The 27628-nt window shown below is 42.5% G+C and overlaps 1 protein-coding gene across 3 annotated transcripts in view; it reads right to left on the bottom strand.

Annotated features, from left to right (window-relative positions):
* Positions 1-952: 952 nt before the first annotated feature.
* The window catches only part of sh2b3 (SH2B adaptor protein 3), a 74300-nt gene continuing 47624 nt past the window's right edge, over positions 953-27628 (bottom strand). For 2 of the 3 annotated variants that reach the window (XM_082554292.1, XM_082554291.1), the window contains exons 3-8: positions 15577-15678; positions 14533-14621; positions 7310-7407; positions 6606-6820; positions 6194-6371; positions 953-5906 (exon numbers count right to left, since the gene is read on the bottom strand). In XM_082554292.1, the coding sequence (XP_082410418.1) occupies positions 5524-5906; positions 6194-6371; positions 6606-6820; positions 7310-7407; positions 14533-14621; positions 15577-15678 (1065 nt within the window). In that variant the 3' untranslated portion in view covers positions 953-5523. The remainder of the gene's footprint in view (positions 5907-6193; positions 6372-6605; positions 6821-7309; positions 7408-14532; positions 14622-15576; positions 15679-27628) is intronic. The other variant, XM_082554293.1, reaches the window with a different exon arrangement.

Genomic DNA, 27628 nt, shown 5'->3' with positions numbered 1-27628 from the left:
TGACTGACACCCCCATCACCTCTGTGGACTCATTCCGCTTCCTGGGTACCATCACCCAGGACCTGAAGTGGGAGCCCACCATCACCTCCGTCATCAAGAAAGCCCAGCAGAGGATGTACTTCCTGAGGCAGCTGAAGAAATTCAACCTGCCAACACGGACGATGATGCAGTTCTACACTGCAATCATCGAGTCCATCCTCACCTCCTCCATCACCGTGTGGTACGCTGGAGCCACTAGCAGGGACAAACAGAGACTGCAGCGTGTTGTGCGCTCTGCTGAGAAGGTGGTTGGCTGCAGACTCCCATCTCTGCAGGACCTGTACACCTCCAGGACACTGCGGCGTGCAGCTCGGATCTCAGCTGACCCTTCTCACCCTGGACACAGTCTGTTTGACCTGCTCCCCTCAGGCAGGAGGCTCCGGTCCATTCGCACCAGAACCTCTCGCCATAAGAACAGTTTCTTCCCTTCTGCTGTTGGACACATGAACAATAACCATATGACTGTTCCCACCACTAACACATGACCCTACGCTGTGTTCACTGCATCATTCCATGTTTGGCACTGATCACCACCTGCACTCATGTATATATCTTTCTACGTAGCACTCTTAATTCTTATCCCTACTTTTATTTTTTCATGTCTATTTAAGTGCTATTTATGACACTATTTAAGTGCTATTTATGACACTATGTTTGCACTGAAGCACCGCAGCAATTTCCTAATGTTGTAAACCTGCTCAACATTTGGCAATAAACCCCTTTCTGATTCTGATTTGTTGCCATGTGAACAGATGTACCCAACAAAGTGTCAGGTAAGTGTAGTCACTGTAATCTCTGTATCTTACAGCTGTAAAACAGAAATGCCACCATGTCGCATTTGCCAACTTTGTTCTTTGTGATGAACAAAGACAAACATCAGATACACAAACTAACCACACCATTTTTTTTTTTTTTTGGTTGGGTTTATTTTAAAAAATGGGTCAAATATACAGTTGATATATATTTAATATAATTTAGATGCTGAAAGGGATGCAAACACAATGACAGATTTTCAAAGGTGGTTTTCGTTGACTGTAGAAGGGATGATGGGTTAAACTGGAATGTTTACAGTGCTGAGTTAAAAAAACAAAACAAAACGGGATGAACAGTATTGAGAACACATGACATTCATCTACTGGACATTAAAAAAATAAAACATGGATTTGGGGGGGTGAGTGGGGGCATTTCTGGAGTAGATGTTAAAGATTAAAAGACCCCTGAGGTACATGGGGATTTTCTCTTGCATTATCTCGATTCCTGCAAATATCAGCCATGAAGCAACAGAAATATGCGGTAGCCCTGTTTATTTTTTCTAACATAGCATGTTTTCCCAGGATCTTGGGCAGTCATTGGCTATTTTTTACTTCAATCTATGACCAGGTGAAAACACCGAAAGCCATCCATCCAAGCTTCTGATCGCTCCCTAGCTACAAACATGAAGGTGTGAAGCACGGGGCATCTCTCAGATATTGCACTACACAATCACACCCTGAGCTCTGGAGAGGAAAAACAACAACAACAACAATTAAAAAGGGGAAAAGCAACAGCAGCTTTCTGGCAAAAGGCACAGTCATTCTCCCTTAAAGGGAAATCAGCAAAGAGAGGGGACTGGTATATTTTTAAAAATAGTTACTGTTACCGTTGCTTTCGTTTAGCAGAAGAGAAACAGAGGTGTTGATGGAGAAGGTGATTTGTTTTGACTTTGAGCAACATAAAAGTTAGGAAGACCAACCGTACTTTTGCCAAAAACATTCTTGTTTTTGTTCCCCTTGAAAGATGTCAGTCTTTATCATGATGATTACATTAAAGAGAACTACACAACCATTGTAACAAATATTCCTTTGGTAGACAAAGCTGACTTGTTATTAGAGGAGTAATGACGACGATCTCGCTCTGATCGTGACAAGGAGGGAGTCAAGTTGCATTTTTCTTTTTCTCTTATTTAAAAAAAAAGGAAAGAAACCTCTCCAGCAAACTGCAATAATTAAGAGGACAGCGAGACAAACAGAATCATATCTAAACCATATATTAAGCACAGATTTACTGCAAGTAAACCTAAAATCATCTGCTAAAGTTAGTGTTAAAGCAAGGTTAGAAGACAGACAAGTCCTACAACACCATTCCCCAAGAAATCCTGCTGCTAGTGGCACTGAAGCTTCAATTATTAAAATAAAAATAAAGTAAAAATTACAGGAAACATGACATTTCATGTTTGGCGTGTGAAAAACGAGAACACCATAAAGTCTGGGGTAAAAATCAGCTGTTTAGATGCCCTTTGAAGAAACTCAATGTGGTGGAATGAGATTTTTTTTTTTAAGTCCGCTCACAGCAATAAAATTTACACCTGAGTTGACACCTGGCATAGTCAGTGCACTTTCAACTGGTGGGATAAACCTTACAAAAGCTATGATGACAAACTCACAAGGCACCTTATGTTATCGATTAAATCCAGTTTAAGTGCACAAAAACATGAAGCTGGAGGACAGAGGAACAGCGTCCGATCACTGGTGTCTAACATCTCGTGACACTTTCAAAGCTTTGCTGATTGAAACCAAACTTCTTCTATGATATAAACATACAAATTCTATTACAAATAACATATAGTGTAAAAAAAAAGACATTAACTTCACAGCCATTCCTTGGTTTTTAGCTGCTGTGGTGAAGTCACACAGAAAATACGAAAAAAAAAAAAAATTAATGCTGTGAGTGTAAAAAATACAGATAAGAACATGACGCTCCTCCCCCAAATCAGGAAAGCACATGTTAATATTAACTGAGCCACCTCAGTTTTTCCGGAGCATTAAGGGTTTAATGCTGGATTAACAGCCCGATGCAAAACTGATTGGAAAAAGGTTGAGACTCCAGACAACGTGAAGGATAAATCAATCAGACTTGTGTTAAATGCCCGACTTTGACTCAATAACTACTTTGTTTTGGTCTGCACATAAAGTTCCCCCCCTGTTGTGCTCTTTGAAGTGAAGCCATTCAAGTTTATGTCTTTGTTTTTTTTGACATACAAGTGCAAAATTCACATTGGAGTGCCAAGTCTTATTTTGGTAAATCGTTTCATGCCACAAAATCAGTAAAATGCAGTGAAGGTATTGCTGAAAAAACATAAAGAGACCGCTTAAATCACACATTACTCTATGCAGAAAAACTAAGAAGACCCTTATTGTTTCCATAGTAATTAAGAAAGTAAGAAGCAAATTAAACACACTTAACTGATCGTCTGCAAGTGTGAGCACCTCCATAGCACCTTTAACATTTCTTAATGTTAAAGTCCATGACAGAACAAGTATGAATTGTTTGGAAGGAGACAACCTCTTCTCTCTAAAGGGAACATGTCAGCACACAGATTAGGTTTGCAAAGGAGCATCTGAGCAAACCACAAGACTTGTGGATCAAAAGATGCCACAGTCAGTGCCACATTTGATGAAAGCCAAACACAGCACGCCTGCACAAAGCTGTCACGCCAACGTTCAAGCATCGACTGAGTCGACCGGGAACTCCTTTCTATACCAAAGTATTCTAGAGCCAAATGTAAGGCCACTGTGTGAAGGCTAAAGCTTGACTGAAACTGGATCGTGCAACAGGTCGACGATCCCAACCACAGCAGCCTGAAATACTGCAGTGGGTCCTGAACAGAGCCCATATGGAAAAGAGATAGTAAAAACGTATATGATTTACTCATGAAAGTGGCCACTTTCTTATTTCTTTCATATATTGTTTTAGTAAGTATCATTATATCATTATTATTATATAATTTTTCAAGGGATCTTATATCTGTTTTCACTCTTGTATGCTTTTCATACAAGTTTCACACAAGACAGATACAACCTTTATAAGATTTATATATATCTTTTCCATATGGGAGGTGTGCACAATGAATGGCCACAAAAGAAGAGTGGGATAAAAACTGCTCCTCAACTGTGAGAGAAACTGATCCAGCAAACAATCACTCAGAGTTATTGCTGTTAAAGGTTGTTTTATGAGCTCTTAAATGCCTGCGACCTGTAAACCTGTGACAATGGAGGAAAACGTTTACACGTCACATCTTATAGCATATAAACCAGAGCAGAAGTACAATTTTCTGTCGTTCATTCAGTTGAAACTTCAAACTCTTAAAAAGTGCTTGTAATAATATCCACAGACCATCTAAACCCACCGTTCACGGCTGCAGGATGGCGACATATTAAAATTCTCTTGTTACTTTATCACTCCAGCTTCTTTGATTTTGTGGCAGAAATGATTTCTGTGGTGCTTTGTTGTTATATAAGTAATTATAATTATAAGTAATAATTTACTCTCTTGTAAAATAGTTTATTTTTAAAATACTTGACTATATTACAAGTAAATAATATCTTTTAAGGCATTCAGCAGCTGGATTGTAGCTGCAGCTGCTTTGGGTACAATTAAAGAGCCGGAACCTCGTCTGTCCTTTTTATTTAGTAAATCTGAAAGGGCAGATATTCCAGCTGACACTCAAAGTGACCCTGACCTACCCATAAGTTGAGTATAACTGCCTTAGGTGATCAAAATTCAACATAACACCACACACTTGCTTTATTCTCGCATAAACGGTCACATCCAGATGCACAACTCAAACTTAGATTTAGGGTAAAAATTAAAGAGCGGTGATGAAAATCTGATTCTGAATCCGTTCTTCTCTGTAAGTTTGAAGGAGTGGAAGCGGTGCTCAATCCATTTTTAGCAAAATGTAACAAAAGTTTCCCCTTTTTGACTGTAAAAAAAAATAAAAATCATTATTATTTTTCTACAAAAGTATCTGTGCATAGAAAAAATACACATTGCTTTCAAAGTGCACTGAAGATATACTTCAATACATAATAAAGCACAAGTGGGAGAATATCTAATGTAATAATGCTCTAAAATGAGCGCTCTTTGTCTGTGTACAAAAAAAGAAAGAAAGGTGAGAGTTTGCTCCACACTGGAAACTTTGTGTGGAGAGTAAATGTCTTTTAAATATTTTAAATTAACCAATTTTGCAGGGAGTGCCTTCCCATCAGTTCTGGTTAAGTGCCAAAGAAATGAAAACAAGTGCACCTCTATAAAAATGACCAGAATAGAAATATAGAAAACTATTTTCTGCCTGGGCTTTAGGTCAATAGTCATTTGACTCTCCCACTCTCACAGAGAACCTCAACATTAATAATCAGCACTGTTATAAAGCTCCGAAAATACATTCACTGTGGACAGTCTGGGTGGAGGATGTGAGGGTCTGACACTGGTAAACACACACACGCACAAAGTGAGTGTTTGTGTGTGTTTCCACATACACAGTGGTATGCATTCATCAGACAAAGACTTCTTCACTCAAGTTCATGAGTCTGCTGCAATCAGGTTATATACCTGTGGGAGGGGAGCGACAAGCAAACACAAGTGTGTTTGTGTGTGTCTGAGTGTGTCAGCTTCACAGGTGTCTGCTGTCGTTCAGAGGTGTTGCAGGTGTTTGACTCAGCGGGGTCAGAGCAACATGTACTGGTTGTCTATTGCCCGCTTGCGACCGCGGTCAGGTTCCAGCTCATAGTCTGAGTCCCGCTGAGGGATGATGGGAGCGTGGGTGCTGGGGTGGCGTAGCAGGTTCCTCCTTCCTACCGACTCGCTCCGACGGAGTGGAGGCGGGGCTGACAGCGTGGGCTCGGGGACCATGCCGGTGCGGGTAAAAGAATGGATTCCAGACTGGGAAAAGGAGCTGGAAGTGGAAAAGCTGGTGCTGGCCGTGGTGTTGGTGGAGCAGGAGGAAGGGGGCTGGCTGGAGCTGCGAGCCAGGCTGCAGTGAGCCAAGCTGGGCTCAGAGCTCCAGCGATGGAGGGAGAACGGGACGAGGAAAGCGCCTGAGAGCTGACCTGAGGGAAACAAGAGGAAATAAATCAGCAAACATGAGCTGTAGAAGTTGATTATATAAAAACTAAAAACCTCTTTATTCAGTCTGAATTTCAGATGTGCACTGATTCGCGGAGGTACTACAAACTGCAGTGGAGCACAACCACAAACTACTGGAGAAGCTGCTCCTTTAATTTGTATAAGTACGGGTGTACTGCCTTTAAACGTGTGTGCATCACACTACTAATTCAGCGATAACACCGTTGGTACACATTATTATTTGAATGAGGTCCAAATCCACGAGTCTCACCCTGTGAAGGCGGGGTGGAACCCGCCACTACGAAGCGGGACAGAGTGACAGCACCGGCGGCTCCACACTCCAGTGGGATAGGGAAGAGTCTGAAATGACTGAGCATGTCCATAACAGATGGGAAGCGCAGGTGCTGCACCCTGCACTGACCCCATTCTGTCAAAGAGAGGCGCAGGTGCTGCAGAGAGGAAAGAGGGAAAAAAGATGAGGAAACAGACGTTTCACGTTGGCTGAAGTGAATTCTTTTCCTAACCACAGTGCTCAGTGTGCACACTTGTTTATCTATGCTTGTGTAATGCTTCCTGTGTCTGCACAATTTTCACGTTTCCAGATGGAAAAAAACAAAACAACTTGGGTTTCAAAAGACAATCCTCAACTGCAACCACAACTGTACCCACATACTGATCCGTACCTTTGCTTTTCCCTGGTAGTTGAAGGTGAGGACGTAGTCGCCCCTGCGTGTCTCACTCTGTCGGACCAGAAACACCCCGTGTCCCTCTGGCCCGGAGCTCTGAACCAGGTGGGCCGCCTTGACGCGAGAGATGGGTCCGTGGAACCAGGGGTAGGAGAACAGGAAGTGATCTGTCTTCTGGATTACCTGCTCTGGCAGGGTGAAGGTGACAGGAGCTGTAGGGATGATCAAAGACGGCGAATGTGTTTGTTTCTGTCCGAATGTGCAAAACTGGCTGCAATAATCAATACTGTGTAAACTGTAATGGTTCCGTGTTCACTGTGAAACACTGGTTCTGTGTTCAGCCAACCTGCTTGTCTGTTTTTATCTTTGAGCTGCTGAAGAGAGCAAATAAGCTCTAAAAACACACCAGAAACCCAGTGACCACCCAGTTAAAGACAGAGGAGCGCTTATAGCAGACGAACAGGAGTATGTTGTTGTAGAGACTAAAAGCAGAGCTAAAGGAGAGCAAAACAGAAATAAACTAAATGTTTGCACTTCCTCTCGTGTAGTTACTTTATCTCTGGGTACCCACGTGTGAACGAACAGGATAAAACAAAACCTCAGAAATAAAAAAATAACAGTTTTGAACTGAAATACACAGCAACACTCTGATTATCAGAGGATGTGTCGCCGAGGTAACGTCCCCTCATCCCAGTACTCACGCTGACTCTGACTTTCTGGCTCTGAGCTCCCTCTGTGATTGGCTGGGGCAGAAGTGTCAGGCGGGGAAGGGAGGGGCTCCAGATCCACGCTGACTGACCTGAAAGACAAGAGCAGACTCAGATTATACACACACGAATGTTATTCTGTCTGTAGACTTTGCTTGGGATTATTTCACCACGCCTTAGTCACATTTAGGTTGGACCACAGTTCCAATAGCACGGATTCAGCCCTGGGTGTACATAACCACGGTGATGAAAAGCTGCTAAGACGCTTCATTGTTACTGCATAGATGTCTTTGTGAGAATTTAGTCTGGTCTTTGATTTATTTACTTGTCACAAAAGGGATTATTTGAACCCTCTTTGGTAGTCTTAGCCTTTAGACTTAGACTTAGTTCCTCCTACGCCGAGCGGCGCATCGGGCAGCTAGTGATCTCCATCGATGTCGGTCAGCAGCGACTGCTTCAGCTTCGTCCCAGGCAATGTCGACAGTTCTCAGATCGTCCATAAATGTTCGACGCCATGTGGTCTTTGGTCGGCCTTGCTTTCGCTTGCCAGTGCGTGGACGCCATGTCATGGCAATCTTAGCTGGGCGATGAGGGGGTAGGCGTAAAATATGTCCCGCAAAGCGAAAGCGCCTTTCTGCAACAACATCGGCTAATGGGTGGGTGCCTGCTCTTTGTAGGACCTCCTCATTTGTTATTCGGTCCCGGTAGGAAATTCTCAGGATTCGCCGCAAGCCACGTTGTTGAAGCACGTTCAGGTGTTGAATAATTGCACTTGTTGAGCGCCAGGTTTCACTAGCGTAAAGTGCAGTAGGGAAGACTATAGAGTTCAGTAGTCTGATCTTGACCCTTACATTCAGGGAGGTCGAGTTCCAAATAGGTTGGAGACGTCGCAGGACACCAACTGCCTTCCCTACTCTGGCGTCGACATCCCGATCAGAGACCCCGTCATTCGAGATGATGCTGCCAAGATATGTAAAATTCTCCACCTCTTCAGCACGTTGTTGGTTGATCATGACAGGAATGCGGGCACGTGCATAGCCAACTCGGAGTACCTTGGTTTTTTTGGCGCTGATTCTTAATCCAACTTTCGTTGCCTCCCTCTGCAGGGCCGCGGTCAACTTTTGGAGGTCTTCCTGAGTCGAGCCCAGCAGGGCGATGTCATCTGCGAAGTCCAAGTCAGTGAGATTACGCGCTTCGTGCCAGGGCACACCGATGTCAGCTTGGTCAACTGATCGTCGCATGATGAAGTCAATTACCAACAGGAAGAGGAAAGGGGATAGCACGCATCCTTGTCGGACGCCAGTATTGATCTTGAAGAAGGCTGTGCAGCCGTCATCCGTCCGGACGCAGCAACGGGAGTTGGAGTAGAGACAACGAAAGGCATCTACAAACTGCTGAGGGACTCCATAGTGGCGTAGGATAGCCCATAGAGTCGGCCGGTGGACGCTGTCAAAAGCCTTCTCGAAGTCAATGAAATTAATAGAAATCTTCTTTTGGTATTCCAATGTTTGTTCAATGATCATGCGGAGGGTGAAGATTTGCTCGACGCATGACCGGCCACTCCGAAACCCAGCCTGCTCTTCTCGCAATCGTTCGTTCACAGCGTGTCGTAGCCGATTCAAAAGAGCGAGGCAAAACACTTTCCCGGGTACCGACAGCAACGTGATGCCCCGCCAGTTGTTACAGTCACCCAAATCACCTTTTTTTGGAAGTTTGATAATGGTGCCTTTTGTCCAATCATCGGGTACATGTGATGTTGACCAGCAGGCGTTTAGGAGTCTTGTAAGGGCGGCTTCAAGATGGGGTCCACCATTCTTCAGCATTTCGGCGAGGATTTCGTCCAGGCCTGCGGCCTTTCCACTCTTGAGGAGTCGGATCGCTGTCTTGACTTCAGTGATGCTGATTTGTCCGATATCGACAGGAAGAAGATCCATGGAAGGTGCCAGGTCTTCGGCCTCGAACCGTTGGGGTGGCTCAGGTTGGTTCAGAGTATCACGGAAGTGTTCAACCCATCGTTGTTCTTGTTCAGCTGCAGTAAGGAGGACACGTCCATTTTTGTCTCGGATTGGAACACCGCGGCCACCACGAGCCCCAGTTAGATCTCGTACAATGCGATATAAGGTTCGGGTGTCGTTCCGATCGGCTGCTTCTTGGGCTTCGATGCCTTTAGCTTCGATCCATTCACGCCTGTCACGCCGGCAGCTGCGTTTGACCTGTCGGGCAAGGTCTTGGTAGGTGGCCATGGCCCTCTCACGCTGGTCTGCAGAAGCATGTGGGTCAAAGGCCACCTGGTCCCGAACTGACTTTGCCAAGCGACGTTGATCTATAAGTTCCCATGAACGGTCGGAGATCCAGCGCTCCTTAAAGCCACCCCGTCGGCGACCAATCTTCGATTCTGCTGCACCGACCACAGCCTCTTTTAGCTCATCCCAGGGTGTATCTGGATTTTTGTTGTTATTTCCTTCCGCAGCAAGGAGCTGGAAGCGGTTTCTCAATTCGAGTTGAAATTCTGCTGCCGTATTTGCATCTTTTAGGCGTTGAATGTTAAAAGGACTTGGCCGCTGCAGTCGTGGTTGGAGGCGCTTCAGGTGAAGTTTACATTTGGCAATTAGCAGGCAGTGATCCGAGTCAATGTCGGCTCCACGCCACACTCTAACATCGCAAATGGTGGATGCCCAGCGGGATGATATGCAGATGTAGTCGATCTCGCTTGTATATCTGCCACCGGGGGCCTTCCACATCGCCTTGTGTATCCGCTTGTGGCCGAAGAAGGTGTTCTTGATGGTCAGCAGGTTTGCCGCACAGAACGAGATCAGCCGCCTACCGTTTTCATTTGTCATTGCTGCGATTCCAAATGGGCCGATAGTCGATTCCAGGCCATCCCGGTTACTGCTTATTTGCGCGTTGAAATCTCCGCCCACGATCAGCAAATCATGACGCGGGGAGTTGTCAATGGCATCCTGGAGCATCGCATAGAACCCATCCTTGTCAGTATCGTCAGCCTCTTCTGTTGGAGCATATACTTGAAGAATTGTGACTTTCACATGCCTAGCTTGGAAACGAGCTAAGGTTAGGCGGTCTGAAATGGGCTTCCAGGCCAGCAATGATGTTGTTGCACGTCGCAAGAGGATGAAGCCCACGCCACGTGCATGGTCTTGGGCATGGTCAGAGTAGAGCACCATCTTTCCATCACTAACCATCTTCCCACTTCCTGCCCATCGCATTTCTGAGATGTCCATACGGTACGAGTCAAATTCATATAGAAGCTGGGCCAATAGTCTCTGCCATTGCCGGTCCCAAGCCCGGATGAGAAAGGAGGAGGGTTGGGCGTGGGGCTAGCAACCCCACCCTGTAAAAACTCCAATTGCTACGGAAACAGCAAGTGAATCTCAGTATCGACTGAATCAGGGCGAAGATGATGATCGGCAACCCTTAATGACGACAGTGGAGAAAAGCCCTCGGGTCGTCCACTGCCCGATGCGTCGACCAATTTTCGACCCAAAAGAAGAGTCTTAGCCTTTACTTGCTAGCTATTAAAAATAGCTAATTTAATACTATACTTCTATAATATTACTCTATATTTGTGACTGAGATGCAAATTGTTTTGCAAATTGTCATTTGTTTTTTGAGATTTCTCTTGTAACCAAACAGCTGTTTGTCATAATGGATGCGATATAATCACATATTGCTATGGAAAAATGTGTATTCCCCGACTGGTTGGCAGTGTTTCCTGGAGGTTTCTGGCTCTAGTGTCTGCTTTGGCTGCTGGCGGATTGCCGTGGCTGTCTGTAGCTTTTCATGTTTGCCCGCAAAAATTCACTAAGTACTAAGTCAGCTGTAGTAGAACTTGAAAAAGTGCAATGCATAACAAAAATGAGAAGGTTCTCCTTCAAAGTAAAAGTTGTGCAATCAGCACTGGAGCCACCAAAAGGTGCAGCTCTTAATTTGAAGGTGAACCTGCAACAGCAACTCGCAACTGGTTGGGAAATACTCATTTTTCCCTAACAAGCAGTGGTTGGCAGATGTTCATAGATCGATCTCTAGGAGTGTGTGACTGCGACCTTATTCACTTGACCTGCATCGTCATCAAACCTCAATATGTAAGCTGCGGTCTCCCCATTTCACTGGTGGGGCTTTTATAAAGTGACGCGCTACATTGAAAGCCCTTCAGGACTTTGCAGCTGTGGACTTGAACGTAACACTGAGTTGTGAGCTTAGACACTGTGTCAGCTTCAAACTAATCTACAACATATCAAAAATGTCACTGGCGTGGCTCCATGTTGTTAGAATGGACCCCCAGAACGACTTCAATGCAGTTTGCATATCACAGCTCAACAGCCAAGATGACATAATCTAAAAACTGTAAGCTGTCTGCAGCTTTAATGTTTAACACTCCGAATCAGCAGATGTATTTGAGTACGCGTCAAGACATAGTGTACTACACAAACTGGTTAAAGAGTTGCACAATATCAGGCAACCAACTTCTACATTTGCAACTACTGTTGAATTTCTGGGACATTATGCAAACAGTTAGACGCACAGTATAAAAACTGAAAGTTGAGCTTTTTACAAAATAAAATAATGAAAAAGTGGGGCCTAATATTTTTGACAGAAGGCCAAACATTGCCTACAGACTTCTATCTGCTTATCAGCAGGCTAGGAAATGCATTACACTACTGAGGGTCCTCACAAGGATGTGCTGGTGAGGTGAGTCTGCAGGCTGAAGGCAAACAAAGCCACAGACGGGAAGTGAGTCCAGTTGAGATCTGAACTTACATTTCTTCTGTTTCACTGCTCGCTCTCTCTCTCATACACGCACACACAAGTGGTATATCTGGGCCGCTTGTGTGTGCCGCTTCCCGACAGATGAGAACGGGAAGGTTAAAGAAGGAAGTTGGAGTAAAATCCTGCTTAAATGCTGACTTGAGTTTGCAGAGCAATGAATAACAGGAAGACTTTACTTCTCACTGTGTATGTGTGTGTGTCCATTCTTGTTCTTCTATCTTTGTGACAATCATTTTTTCCCTGAGTATGGACATCATTTCACACAGTCAGCAAATCTTCAAGGAATAAAATTTAGCCCTCAGCACACTTAAAGCACGCTACACCTACCACATCTGAAGAAAAATGCGAGTTTATTTCCCTCACACTGCTTCCCTGATGTCTCACCAAGTGTTGTGTGCCTTTTGAGGTCCTCTGTAGTCTCTGCATGATGAATCGCACAAATAAAACCACGGACTTTTGGACAACAAGCCTTTTCCACAGTAGACATTGTGAGTTGTACTGATAGGAAAAGTATGGATGCTGTTAAAAGGATTAAGAATGACTCTGCTTCACATAAAAAACAATGCTTTGTTAGATTTGGTATCTGGACCGTGAAAGTAAAGCTCAAGTGTAATTGTAAAAATTAATATTTACATTTGAGGCGTGTCTGAACAGCACTGCAGAGTCACGATGATCCAAGTGTTGCTTGGTGAAGTTACAAAAACTAAACCAGCTTTTAGATGATATTAGTGAGAATTTAGACAAAAACAAGCTGTTTTCAAAGGTCCAGATAATGCATTCAAAGGATTATCAGATGCAAAGTATTACACACTTGATTTTACAACACTGGACTGTTATTTCTGTACGTCCTTTATTTTATTTTTAACGCAACACTGCAGCAAAAGTTGATCCAGAATCATATGATTGTTTCTGAACAGCCCTTCTTTCATCTGAACATCTTCCAGCTCCAACGCATTTGTGGGCTGCTTCCATTCAATTAATGCAACATGCAGGCCAGCTGCGGCTCTAAACAAAGCCTTGAAGAATCTAACATGTACTTACTTTAAGACATTTATTCAAATTTAACGGCAGTTCTTTTTCTAAGTTCATTGTTTGTTTGTTTTTAGAGTGTGTGCACTTCCAGATATCTGCAGAAACGAGAAATGCCCCGAGATTCTCAGACCTCCCCCACACTTCCTTTCAGAGAAACGCACACTGACACACACAAATAGACAGAGATTGTCTTTATAACAAGAAACAGAAAACCTGTGTACCACTAAGTTTTATTCCAGGATTGGGTATTCCTGTGAGTACAGTTTGCACTGATTACTGCTTAACAGAAGTAGCTTCAACAGTGCGGTCTGCATCTCCTTTTAGAAGATGACTGATAATTCTGTCTTCTTGCATGACTTCTACTCTTCTTACTTTTCCCATTTCTTTAAAATTCAAAGAGATTTCTTCATTCTTTCCGTGCAAAGTAGAGAATTGATAGGAAATGAAGCACCACATGAAAGATCTTAATAACAGGGCCTTCAGGGCTCTTAAAGCCGTCTCCTACTTTAACCTTTGAAAAGCTACATTTACTGCTACACGTTCCCTCTAAACATCATACGTTACCTCTCAAAGGTGTGCAGCGAGCACTAAGTTGACTAATGGTGCTGTTGACTGATCAGTTAGGAGGAATACTTCAAATGCAGTAAAGTTGAAACCAGCACAAAGCTGTACGGACAAACCAGAGCGAATACAAACTGTGCAGTTCAAGAAAAGATAAATACGCTCGAGGCCGCACACACACACACCTGTTTGTCTACATATGCACATACATCAACATTTATTCTCACTTCCTTTTGCAAACACATACCTCAGGACAAGTAAACATCCAACACACCCACAAACACTAAAAACAGCCAAGTGTTAAATATTTCCTCTCGCGATGTGAATTTCTGGGCTGACGCTCGTGTTTAAAATAACAATTTGGCAGGTAAGATTTTTTGACTTTTTAAAAATATCATTTTAAAAATGCTACCTAACACTACCAATGTACTGATATCAGTCAACAAAGCTGAGATTGGCCAAAGCTGGCATGTCAGTGTGTCTCCACTTTCCACTCAGAAGTGAAAGTACAGCAAGGAAGTACCCACAGCAAGCTGAGAATAAAAATGCTCGTTCTGCACTATATAACTAATGTGATTGATAAATGTAATCTTCTACACTTTAAACCATAAACAAAGTTTTCTCTAGGTTACCAGGGGGTTGCAGACCTGTCGCTACTCCTCTGTGACGTTACAGAGCTTGACTGAATATACTTTGAGTCTCTTGTGTGATATTTAGTTTTTGATTCGATCTTCAGTCAATTTACACTCATAAAAACAAAGAACGGGTAAAGAAATGAGACACGTGTAAGGCAGATCACACAAACATCTGTCCTTGTTTTGTGTTTCCACATCTCTCACCTGCTGCTGATGCACTCTTTTAGCTCTGTGGTCCAGGAGCTGACCTGCTGCTCGTTGTCCGTCTCAAATATCAGGCTACCTCGATTAACCTGCAGAGATAAAGATGCTTAAAAAAAAACAGGCTACACAAAATGGACATGATGCAAATGCATAAAATGCCCTGAACCTCTGCACTTACTTAGAGCTTTTTCGTTTATTTTCACTACAACAGAATTAATAGTGTAACAGGAAGGAAAGCACAGGGCAATAAAACACTGCATACTAATGTAACCACCGCAATTTAATAAGTACAAAGAAGAAAAAAAACCCTCATAACAAAATGTTCTGTTAAATTTCAAAAGGTTTACCGTTAAAAAGGCAAATAGCTCGAGGGAAGGTGTGCTTACTGTGCTCCAATTAAAAACAAAGAAAAGCTGCCTGCACCTGCTACAGGAAAGCATTTCCTTGGTAAGGAGAGATACTATCAATATCAAGAGCCTCTGGGTGAAGCAGAACTTTTGAAATAAAAAACAAAGGCATGAGAGCTTTTTGTTAAATTTACTAAAAAAGAAGACAACAGTGAAAGTTAACACTTTTCACCACTGATGTGCAAAACCGCTATCAAATACTCGCTCCTGTGGCTGTGAAAACTTTGTAGTTTGCTTCTTCGCTGTGAACAAAGGCTGTAATCCTCTGCTGTGCACGAATGTGCTCGATAAACAAACAAAATGCCATTCAAATATCGCTGCAGATAAAATAAAATAAAAACGGCTGGAGTGCAGCAACACCGCTGTCTGTTTGAGTGGGTTTATGTTTGATGGAGAGCTGAGCAGCTGGTGGGTAAAAAAAAGAGACTTTATGGTGGAATATCGTTTCACTTCAAACCAGCAACGTCTACTTTGTCAGTCCACTTTGTGAGTTTTGAAATGACAGTGTTTATCCTGTTCTGGCTGAACGGTGAAGATCTAAGCAATGTGGATATAAACAACTCAGCGGTCAGAGTCCCAAACTACAGCTTCTCTTAGGAAGCATCATTTTTCCATTTAGCTGTAATCGTGTACAAACCTTTAGAACAAACGTGTTAAAGTTGTCAGGCATCTCCAGCCGGTTGCAACGCCGGACCTCTTGGATATCTGAGCAGTGAGTCGTCAGCTTGGGACTGGAGGCCTGAAACACACAGTGAGTACATAATTAGCGTCTGATACATGAGAGTAATTCCTCTGATGAACACATAAAAGGGAAAGAAAAGGAGAAAAAAAAAGGGTTTCACAATTGTATGCACGCCGTCAACCTTCCTCATAAGCTGGCCTGATAATCTTTAACACATTTTTAAATGGGCTTGTGCAAGTATCAAAAGTGCAAAATGAGTCATCAGATATGAGCATGTGCCAAATTCTTTGAAAGAAACAGGTCAGGGTTGCTGCAGGTAGTGTACGAGGAAGCCTGGTTTTTCAAAGAAAATCCTTTTACCTCCATTGTTTTTGCATAGCAGATGATGTGTCGGTGACATACATCACATTTCAACACTCAAGTATTATAAGAAAAACACAATCAGCCCATCGTCTTTTAAACAAAATGGAAACATTTTTTCCACGCAAACGTCTTCTTTAACTTAGCTTAAAGCGTGCAGTGGTCAAACTTTCATGGTCTGTGTAGATTTGTTACTCATTTGGTTTTCCTTTTCTGAGAAGTAGAGACTGTTCCAAACAGGAAATTGCCCCCCAAAAAAGGATGTCATGCAACACTATGTACTACTCAGCTCAATCTGGCTGTCATGGGTAACATTTAAGAAGGCTGCCAAGTAAGGACTCGTTTGTGCACTGGGGCCTTTTTCTATTTTGATTAGAGGCAGTTTGCACTTGTGCGATCACCTCTGTAGATTTATTTTAATGTTGACCAATTAGGCTAAAAATACCACGGGACACAAACGAGCGTGACGCAAGCTCCCGCAGCGGGGCTTGAAGGCTGGCTGTGTTTGAAGAAACCTAAATGAGATATGAGGGGCTTTCTGGTGGCTGTTTGACCCGAGGCCCTCAGCATGAACTTATGACACTGCGAGTTTATTAACCACCAACAAAACCAGAAAGGATCCAGGCTTCAATATACTAAAATTGTAACTTATTTTATGTATTTTATGACTACTGTTCCTTTTATTAATTGTGTTTTTTGTAAGGTGACCTTGGGTTTCTGAAAGGCGCCCTCAAATAAAATGTATTATTATTATTATTATTAAAAAATACACATATTTTAAACTTCTCAAAATCCCCTCCCAGTCAGGTGAACCTGAAGCCAGCTGGACAAAAGGATGATGATGCAAAAGGATCTTGAAAGCAAAAATACTCCATCCCAGGCTGCTTTCATATGACTCCACACAGCTGTTGCTGACTTGTGACATACTTTGCCTGGAGCAGTTTGCACTGGACCTCGCTTTAGTTTTTATTTTTTAAAACAATCCACGAAGACACATTTTTGGGGGAAAAAATTTATTTTTAAAGAATGCTGAACAGATACACACACAAAAAATCCACTAAAACAGCTCTGAAGAGCCTCCGAACCCCTACATCCAAACGAGTGGTAACAGAGCCAACGGCATAAACAAACACACATGCATGGACGAATGACTCAGTCAGCCATGTGTAAAGTGCCCGCGGCATGTCTGGGACAGAAGTCACTGCTGAAACGAAGGCTGAGTGACAACTGAGAGAAACACATGTAGACAAGAACATCAGCAGCTACTATGAAAAGTTTAAAAACTACAGCGTGTCAGCTGCATACAGTATTTTCATGTTTGACAACTGGAAATGTCAAATCCTGTCAAACCTTGACATTTAGTAGTCAGGCGTCATGAAGAAGAACACGGCTCTCATCACTAGTTTCTGTTACTGCATGTGTGCGAGTGCAAACTTGGTCATACAGAACAGAATATGAGAAAAGCAAAGTTCTGGATTGAACTTCTGATTATTTTCACAATAATCCAAAATTGGAGATAAAGAGCAAAATTTAAGAGTGAACGTAATCACAAGCTATAGTGACAACTCGTGACTCTTTACCTTATCGATTTATCTGACAATTATTAAAAAGTGTGGCCCGCAAACTCCCCTCAGTCCAAGCTAACATCTGTCACACCCAGCTGTGTTTGACAAACGTTTCAAAACGCAAATCCTAAATTGTTGAATCTGTCTCATGTAAGGGACAAGATTTCTGCAACGATCCAAGTTATATTTCTGTGTGGAGTTTGCATGTTCTCCTTCGGCCTTCGGCTCAGAAGACATACATGTTGGCTTTACTGATGATTCCAAATTTTTCAGGTATGAGAACTAGATAAGGTGTGTGAAGTGTACAAAAGAAAGCACTGAATGGCTAAATGTGGCTTGCAGGTGCTTTGAGTGGTAAATACTGCTATATAAATGCCAGTGCATTTAAATACTAAGCAAACATATTTAAGGGAGCATTGGTTGCATGAAGGTAAATAGTGCACACGCAGAAATGTAATCTCAAAAGCACTGACATCAATTTATCTTTATCAAATTAATCTGTGTTCATAGCCAATGCGAGAAGTTAGCCTGTGGGTTTCCAGACTGCATGACTGTCTGCATCTGTGCATTAAATTCAGCTTTTTGTCTTAACGTTTTGACCAGAAATGGTGATTTGTATCTGCTTGTTTTCTTTGTCAGCCATGCTGTCGAACTGCAAGACGAAGTGGATCTCCGAAGTGCAGCAGTTAGTGCTGCAAGTGCCTTAATAAATGCGTCACAACTAAGTGAACTCCGGTGTAGTCCATGCTGTGAAGCATTTCTTCACATGATCTGTTCAGTTCCTGTGAAAAGCACATCACCAGCCAGACGAAGAGCATCAAATTGCCCGCGAAGTGAAACTGTGTAATTAAACAGACTTGCACAATAATGGAAGCTAACTAAATCAGCACCGTGAGAGAGCAGAAGCAGCGAAAGGAAACAGACAAGACAGTAAAAGACACGGCATCAGGTGGGTAAGAGGGAGGAACGGAGGGCAAAAGAAAGTGCAGGGAGGACAAATTCCACTGCTTTGTGCACCGCATGAGTTTGAGCGCATGTGACAGTGCATGAGCCCGAGGAATGCATATGTTAATCTTTTGCACACGCATAAAACAACACAGGAGCGCAATCATCAAAAGAATAGTTACCTTTCTCCCTCACAACCCTTAATGCTATGAGTTTCAACCACAGTGTCTAATATTATCACTAAAAAGCACAATGACGCAGACAACTAAAAAGCACAATGACGCAGACAGGTCAAGGATGTGACTCATTTAGAGAACCTGAGTCAGTGCAAGAGGAACCGATTAAAGGGAGCTCGCACCAAATTGCTGCCGCAGCTGTATTTCAGTCGAGTATGTTCACAGAAATTTACATCAGCGTTACAAGTTTCAGGCTTTCTAATAATTTCCCCTGTAGAAAGATTGAGATAAAGCCAGAAAGATGACATAAATATACAGTCTAAGAGAAAAACAACAATGCAAAAAAATGATTTTTTTTTACAAGATTCGTATGAAAATAATCATGTTGTCTGATAACAAATTGGAAGCTGAGTTTGAAAGCTAATATTAATCAAAGTTTAAAAAATGGATTATTAATTTAGAAATAAGAAGTGACAAAACTGTGCACTGAATAATCCTGCTTTTCTTTGGCCACTTGGGGGCAGTGAACACAAGTTTTAAACATCACCTTATAGGTCAGTTGCTACCAACACATCTGGCAGCCACAGAGCCAACATCATGGCTCATTTCAAGTCTTGCTGAATTCAATATTCACTCTGTCTTAGCTCTGCTTTTGGTCTCTACCAACTCCCGAGGGAAATATCTGCTAAATACTTCAGTGTGGATCGGTGAGTCGCTGACTGTCTCGGTGCTGAGCACTGAGCAGGGGGATTTGTAGAGCTCACCTCGATAATGAACCACAACAGTAAAGCTTGAGCCTGGGCAGCCAAGCAATGAGGTGAAACTTACTGTAAAGCTCAGAGGATTCAGGTGATGATTATCTGGGAGTGCGTACCTACATGTGACCCCTCCGATACCCCTTCTTTGATCTATCTGAAATCTGATCTATGTGCCACATTTCTGTTTGTTTTTCTGTTTGACTCAACCTCAGCCTCTTTTACGCCACCTCATGCATCGTGCCGAAGCAGGGATGCGTGATAAATCGGTGGCTCGAATATCATCAGCTCATCAAAGGAAGAATAAAATATCTCTTTATCATTTTGTCAGCTTCTTTCTACTTAAAATGATCTAAAGAGATTATATTTGAGCTTTGCACTAGAGTCTGAGCATCTGCAGCCCCAAAAAAGAAGAAGAGAGACATTTGTACGTTGTTGTTTTTTTTTATCATTTAACACGGCATGCAGTTAATCAAGAAAGCAACAGGCAGATTGACTGCAGCTGCAGACTAATTTACAAATGCAAGTTAAAACTGCACCGGATGTGCAACAACTAATGCTATCAGTCACTCTCACTCTGGGTGTGTGTGTTGGTGAACATTCGCGCAGAGAGTGACTCATTGAGAAGAATTTATTGTGTGAATATGAATGAGAGCCTGACTAGGAGCATCTTTGAGGAACCATGTGTGTCTGTGGAGGGGAAAAAAACAGAAGAAGAAAAAACATTCAGCAGATGTCTGACTGGTTGAGCAACAACGTAACAGGCCTGATTTCTGTGAATCAACTTCATCGAGGGAGCAAGTTCAAGCTCACAGCGCATTTCCTATTACTGCAAACTGCTGCAGCCTGTAATACTCCCTGGAGAGTGTACGCACGCACACGCGCACACACACACACACACACACACAAGGCGCAGTCTTTGCTGTTTTTCTTTCATTTTTAAATCTGGACCCATCTCCAACAGAACCGGTGAGTAATGTGGGAAAACAGTCAGAGCATTTACGAACTGCGTGAGTGTTAATGTTTTAAAGCTCTCAAAGAAGTGCAGAGGTCTAGGTCTCTTTTTCTTTCTGCTCACCCGTGGTGACCCCCGCCCCTCCCTCGGCAGAGTCAAAGGAAAGAACACAGCAGTCTTGTTAGTGTCATAAACCGTATATAAAAGACAACCACAGCCACAGATGCTATGAGGAAGAGATTCAACACTGCGATCTTTCTAACTTCCAGCAGGATCGAAGAAACAAAAAAAGAAGTTCACAACATAAAGTATCGATTTGTGGCCTTTTTAAATACTTTCCTCATGAGTTTATGGTCTCAAACTCTAGTTTCAGTTCTCTATGAATATAAAATTATCTTCATTTTGTAACTTATGGAACACATTAGTGTTGAGAAGATGAGGAAACATTAGCCTGTCCAAAAAGATGCACAATGATCATGTAAGGGATACAAACGGACTAAAAATAGCAGCTTTCTACCCATAAAAACGTTTTTATTGTTCCTATAACTTTTTAAACAAGACTACCATGTTTTGTATCTTTACACTGCAGGAACCAGCATCACAGAAGCAAGTTTTGGTTTTTTTGGTGGTACCTATGTTCAGACAGGTACTGCCTATGTCTAGCACAACTGACCTACATGTACAATGACTGATGTAGACGTAAATATATGAACTTGTGTCCTCAGGATTTTTAAAAATACCCCCATAAGCAACAGCCATGTTAGCAAGAATTAGGTCTAAAAATGGGCCTGGCTTTATTAACCACATGTGCAACAACAGCATTAAAACAAAGTACTGACTATTATGATCAAAGGGGCCGGACCATCAAAAAAAATTATAACTGTGTAAAGTTGGCCAGACTGTCCTGTAAACCCACAGTAAAAACCCCCACAAATTAATACAGTAAATGTTGAACAGTTATCATTTAACTGTTTATCAATTACTTAATTGCTTTGGTGTAATTAGGAATCTTTATCAATAGAGAAATTGTAAAAGTTATGAAAATATAGTTAAATCTAAAATCTATGCACTCCTTTTTTCCAGAGCAGTCCAGTGGGGCCGATTCTGGCCCCCGAGCCTTATGTTTAACACCGCTGCTCTATATGATACCATTAAAAAACCCCAACAACAACAAAAAAACCCACACATAGTGCTCTTTTGTAGCTGCTGCTCAGCACACTGCCAGCTGGTTACTATGTCGACTTAACGTTGGTGTGAGTACAAGTAGGAAACAGCCCCTGAAGCTATGTAGCCCTGACAATGCTCTGTTCTGAAACTACTGTCTGATGATGGAAAAAAAATTTTTTTTAAAGTGCAATGTCCATAAAGACATGCAAAGTGATGTCGAAGTGATGCAAAACACCTAAAAACACAAGCAGCACTACAGTGTGATGCGAGAGGAGTGGGGTCCTTTTGCACAACTTTGTGCAGAGGCCTGTTGATTCGTGACATGTTATAATAATTAACAAAGAATGCAGTAACAGCTACAGTGGGGCAAAAAAGTATTTAGTCAGCCACCAATTGTGCAAGTTCCCCCACTTAAAATGATGACAGAGGTCAGTAATTTGCACCAGAGGTACACTTCAACTGTGAGAGACAGAATGTGAAAAAAAAATCCATGAATCCACATGGTAGGATTTGTAAAGAATGTATTCGTAAATTAGGGTGGAAAATAAGTATTTGGTCACCTTAAACAAGGAAAATCTCACAGACCTGTAACGTCTTCTGTAAGAAGCTTTTCTGTCCCCACTCGTTACCTGTATGAATGGCACCTGTTTGAACTCATCATCTGTATAAAAGACACCTGTCCACAGCCTCAAACAGTGACTCCAAACTCCGCCATGGCCAAGACCAAAGAGCTTTCGAAGGACACCAGGAAAAGTATTGTAGACCTGCACCAGACTGGGAAGAGTGAATCTACAATAGGCAAGCAGCTTGGTGTGAAAAAATCAACTGTGGGAGCAATCATCAGAAAATGGAAGACATACAAGACCACTGATAATCTCCCTCGATCTGGGGCTCCACGCAAGATCTCATCCCGTGGGGTCAAAATGATCATGAGAACGGTGAGCAAAGATCCCAGAACCACACGGGGGGACCTGGTGAATGACCTGCAGAGAGCTGGGACCAAAGTAACAAAGGTCACCATCAGTAACACACTACAACGGCAGGGAATCAAATCCCGCAGTGCCAGACGTGTTCCGCTGCTGAAGCCAGTGCATGTCCAGGCCCGTCTGAAGTTTGCCAGAGAGCACATGGATGATACAGCAGAGGATTGGGAGAATGTCATGTGGTCAGATGAAACCAAAGTAGAACTTTTTGGTATAAACTCAACTCGTCGTGTTTGGAGGAAGAAGAATACTGAGTTGCATCCCAAGAACACCATACCTACTGTGAAGCATGGGGGTGGAAACATCATGCTATGGGGCTGTTTTTCTGCCAAGGGGACAGGACGACTCATCCGTGTTAAGGACAGAATGAATGGGGCCATGTATCGTGAGATTTTGAGCCAAAACCTCCTTCCATCAGTGAGAACTTTGAAGATGAAACGAGGCTGGGTCTTCAACATGACAATGATCCAAAACACACCGCCCGGGCAACAAAGGAGTGGCTCCGTAAGAAGCATTTGAAAGTCCTGGAGTCGCCTAGCCAGTCTCCAACCTCAACCCATGAGAATCTGGCGGGAGTTGAAAGTCCGTGTTGCTCGGCGACAGCCCCAAAACATCACTGCTTGAGAAAGTGTCGGTGGAATGGGCCAAAATACCAGCTACTGTGTGTGCAAACCTGGTAAAGACCTATAGTAAACGTTTGACCTGCTGCACTGCCAACAAAGGTTATGTTACAAGTATTGAGTTGTATTTTTGTTATTGAACAAATCATTATTTTCCACCCTGATTTACGAAATCAGTTCTTACAAATCCTACCATGTGAATTCATGGATTTTTTCACATTCTGTCTCTCACAGTTGAAGTGTACCTCTGGTGCAAATTACTGACCTCTGTCATCATTTTAGGTGGGGGAACTTGCACAATCGGTGGCTGACTAAATACTTTTTTGCCCCACTGTATTTACTGTCCCTGATATGTTTGAATTCGTTTTGCACCAAATAAAAAGCATTAAAAATGTCGGTTTAGCATTGTCCACGACCGGGGCTTTAAATGTGAGTCACAGCAGCACATTCTCACTTCTGCTGTTTTCTCCCTCCAGACAAAAACTTCAAACCCCGTCTGTGAGGTCTGCGAGCAACTACACAGCTTGATTGATTACTAGAGAGAAATCAACACACAAAAGCTATGCTTGTACCAACTACTGCCTGGCATCGACCTCCTCCACATCCAGACGCAAGTAACCCTAGAGACTAGTACATTGAAAACGTTGGAATCTACAATAGCGCCCACGGGAAAGCTTTTCATTTATGTCTTAAATTACTGCTCCTCTTTGTCTCGACAGCTCGCTGCATTGTTTTGCCAGCAGACCTTGAGGCTATGGCCTGTTCCTCACCCTGCAACTGCGGAAGAACGCAAGGCTGCAGCACACTGCCACTTTCACTGTTTTAGCAATTATTTAGGACAACTTTCTGTAAATTATTGATGCATCCAATCTGATTGTGGGTGGTTTAAACAGTCAAGAGAAAGAAGCTCAAGTTTTACCAGTAAAACACAACATATATACACTGATACCGGACTGGTTGCGTGGATCCTCTGGCCCGCGTTAAAGGGCGGCTACATGCTGCTGAGTGCTCGCAAAGCTGCATGCGCTGCTGTCATGGTGGTGATCGAATTTGGGACCAATCACACGCCTCTGTGATGCTATCTGAGCTTAATTCTAATTTAGCTCAGAATTAAACTTCCCTTTTTAATGAGGCCGGAAATCATCTTATTTCACAACGTTCAACATTATCAGTGACACTTTGTCAGTGTCAGCTTGTTCGGGCTCGTTACTGTTATCATTTATCTTTTATTGAAATATATTAGACATTATTTACGGATTAAACCCACCAAAACTGTCTTTTGAAGCTTTGACATCCCCACATGAACGACACTTGGCTAAAAGTTATACGTTTCTGTTTAAAATCCAGATGGTGATGAAAGAACATACGAGATTATGACTTTTATTGAACCAAAATGTCAAATTTAATCAAGTCCAGCAGCAGGATTGTTTTTGGGGCGTCTTTTCATTACCATAAATTGAATATGACTGTTTAAAGACATTCTCTGAGTCATGTTTTATCCATCATTTTGATTTTTTAACTAAATAAATTACAGTTTATATTGATAATCAAAGTAATTATGGCAGGACAATTTAAAGTAAATCCTTTCATAATACAGTTTTTCTGGACGAAGATGTCAACTATGAAATATTAAGCTGATGGTGATCAGTGCCAGTAATAATACAACATCACAAATTTTCACTTTGAGTCAACTTTCACTACTATGTTTCAACTTCAAACATACGCACAGTCACACAGATATGACAAATATGAAACACTGATATGCAGCAGTGACAATACAGCCTACATCCTGGGCTGCAAATTCCTAAAAATGAACTTGAGTTTGTAATAACTGCCATGTATAGGTTACATCAGCCCCCCCCCCCCCCCCCCCCCATAAAACCCAAATATCAATGGACTGTAATGAAAGTCTTTTGGAACGATTTTTGATTGAAGATAAGTATTTTTTCAGTTCTTACTCAGCATCTTTAGCAGTTAAATGGTAAATGGACTGATTCTTATATAGTACTTTTCTACTCTTCCGGAGTACTCAAAGCGCCGTATACAACATGCCACATTCCCCCAATCACACAAGCACTGTCTTCTATGCTTTTAAGTGCTTACTAACTACCATTCACACACATTCATACCGATGGATGCATCAGAGAGCAACTTGGGGTTAATATCTGGCCCAAGGATGTTTGGGATGCAGACTAGGGGGAGCCTACCTTCCAATCAGTAGATAAGCTGCTCTACCCTGAGCTACAGCAACCCCACAGTTGAAAATCTCTCCTTTATTATATTTTTCATTATATTTGTACTTTTTGCATTACTTTTTAAAATAGGTTATTTTACATATTTAATCCAAATCCTACAGGTCATATTTGTACAAACACAGATGCTTTAATAACGTGTGAGCTGCTTTTTTAACTTTTATATCATCATTAAAGTACCAAAAGAATTATTTTCACCATACTATCATAAATTACTATTAAAATAACTTTTCTTTAAAAAAAAAAAAAAAAATCAAACACAAAGTAATTTTCAGACATTGTAATGACTCTTCTTTCACCTTGGTTTACACACATGGCAGCAGGTGTAAACAGTTGGTGAAAGTAGCGCACAAACAAACAGAGACACGACAGCAGATGCAACCATGCAACCTCTCACCCACACAAACAGATCTACAGTCTGTGCGCACACACCCACACACACGGGTGACACACAGGATGTTTGGAGTCCAAAACAATCTTCCCAGGGTCCCTTTCTCAAGGCCGTCGGCACAGCAACTGACTGACACTCAACATTCCTCTATCCCTCCGAGGGTCACCGTAGCCAACGCTGTCTGGGGTGCATGCATTGTGTGTGTGTGTGCTGCACTGACTTTAGACTCTGCAGGGTTACCAAACTGGTCTCTGGAGAGATTCTGCAAACTGTATGTGCACAGTTATCCTACACACACACACACACACACACACACACACACACACACACACACACACACACACACACACACACACAGCTTAAATGGTTAGAGCACGACCTATCAGACCCTCTTCAAGCATGGGAGGTCATGACCTCAATCACAGTAACCAACACATCGGCCTGTACTTCCCCCGGTTTGACATCGGGATCACTGACGATTTGTTTTGTGCTTTTCTTGTCTTTGATATTCCATTTAAAAGGACTCACACAGCGCAGTAAAATAATCTTACTAAACAAGCAGAGACCTATATCCAAAACCTGATCCATTCTTCTGTGCAACAGAATGTTATTGTTCCAAAATATACCAAGAAACTACACCAGCCAAGTTTCCTTCTAATGATATTATATTTTTCCATAAAAAGCATTCGAAACAAATCCAAACTAACTTTCCAAACCTAATTGGTTGTGATTTTTTTACATTAAAAAGAAATGATTTTGCTGTTCCTAATGTTCTGACATATTAAAGTTAATGTTTATAATGACCCACGTTTCAGAGAATGAGGTCAACCTATATAAAAGTAACCCCTGTGAGCCAGATGGGACAGGGAGTATCCCTGATACAGTTATCTCCGTGGGCATAGAAGCCCCGCCCAGCTACTACTCAATCTTCTGTTTGCGAGGGTCAGCCAATCAGCAGAAAGCTGGCTTAAAGAGAGACTACCTGCACTACCTACTGAGCGTCTGCATCCAGGCCTTCTTTAAGAAAACAGTACAAAACTACTATGTTAGCTTTAAACTGCGAGAGAAAAGATATGCACGTCTGTGATATAACTAGAAATTAGAGCTGGGCGATAGAACGATAACGATATGTATCGCGATATAACTTTTACTCGATAGAGAAATTAAGCTATCGCGATAGACTTCGCCGCTCTTGTCCTCAAAAAAAAAAAAAAAAGGTCAGCCAATCCAAATTAAGTAGCGCAGAGCCGAACCAATCACAGCCGCAGCGTCACGTCCGCGTGACTTGTTACGTACAGCACAAGTGCCAAGCCGCACGTGTGTTTGTTTGGGAAGCAGCCAGCGGGTAATGGAGCCAGCGGGTAATGGAGGAAATGAGTGTGCCGACTAGAAAAATCAACCGAGCGTGACCGAAGAGAAAACAGATGATGGTTCCAACGCCGGAGAGATTGTCGAACGGAAGAGCCAAAGAAGTTCCGTAGTGTGAAGGTATTTCGGCTATTTCAAGTCTGACAAAAAACAGAGTAGCGTGCACTGTAAATTGTGCCGAAAGCAAGTCTGGAAATACAATAAACTGGTGCATGCGTCACACTGTGCGCCACGTTATTGTTTCGGTGAAATGAATTTCTACAATACTGTTACTGTTAATTCTACTCTCTGCAGTGTTTAAATGCTTACATATACACACAGTTACTGTCCGTCCACACATACGACTCGGTTCTGCTTCTGTGCCGCAGCTTTGTTTACTTTTTCCCACCGAGGCTTCTAGACTTCTGATTGGCCAACATTTCGGCACGGTTAGGAATCTAGCGCCACCTGCTGCTTTGGCATGTTCATAG

The sequence above is a fragment of the Aulonocara stuartgranti genome (assembly GCF_965226115.1).
Source record: "Aulonocara stuartgranti genome assembly, chromosome: 12".
Classification (NCBI taxonomy): Eukaryota; Metazoa; Chordata; class Actinopteri; order Cichliformes; family Cichlidae; genus Aulonocara; species Aulonocara stuartgranti.
The sequence above is the reverse complement of the archived record's forward strand: the minus strand, read 5'-3'. Positions and strand labels throughout refer to the sequence as shown.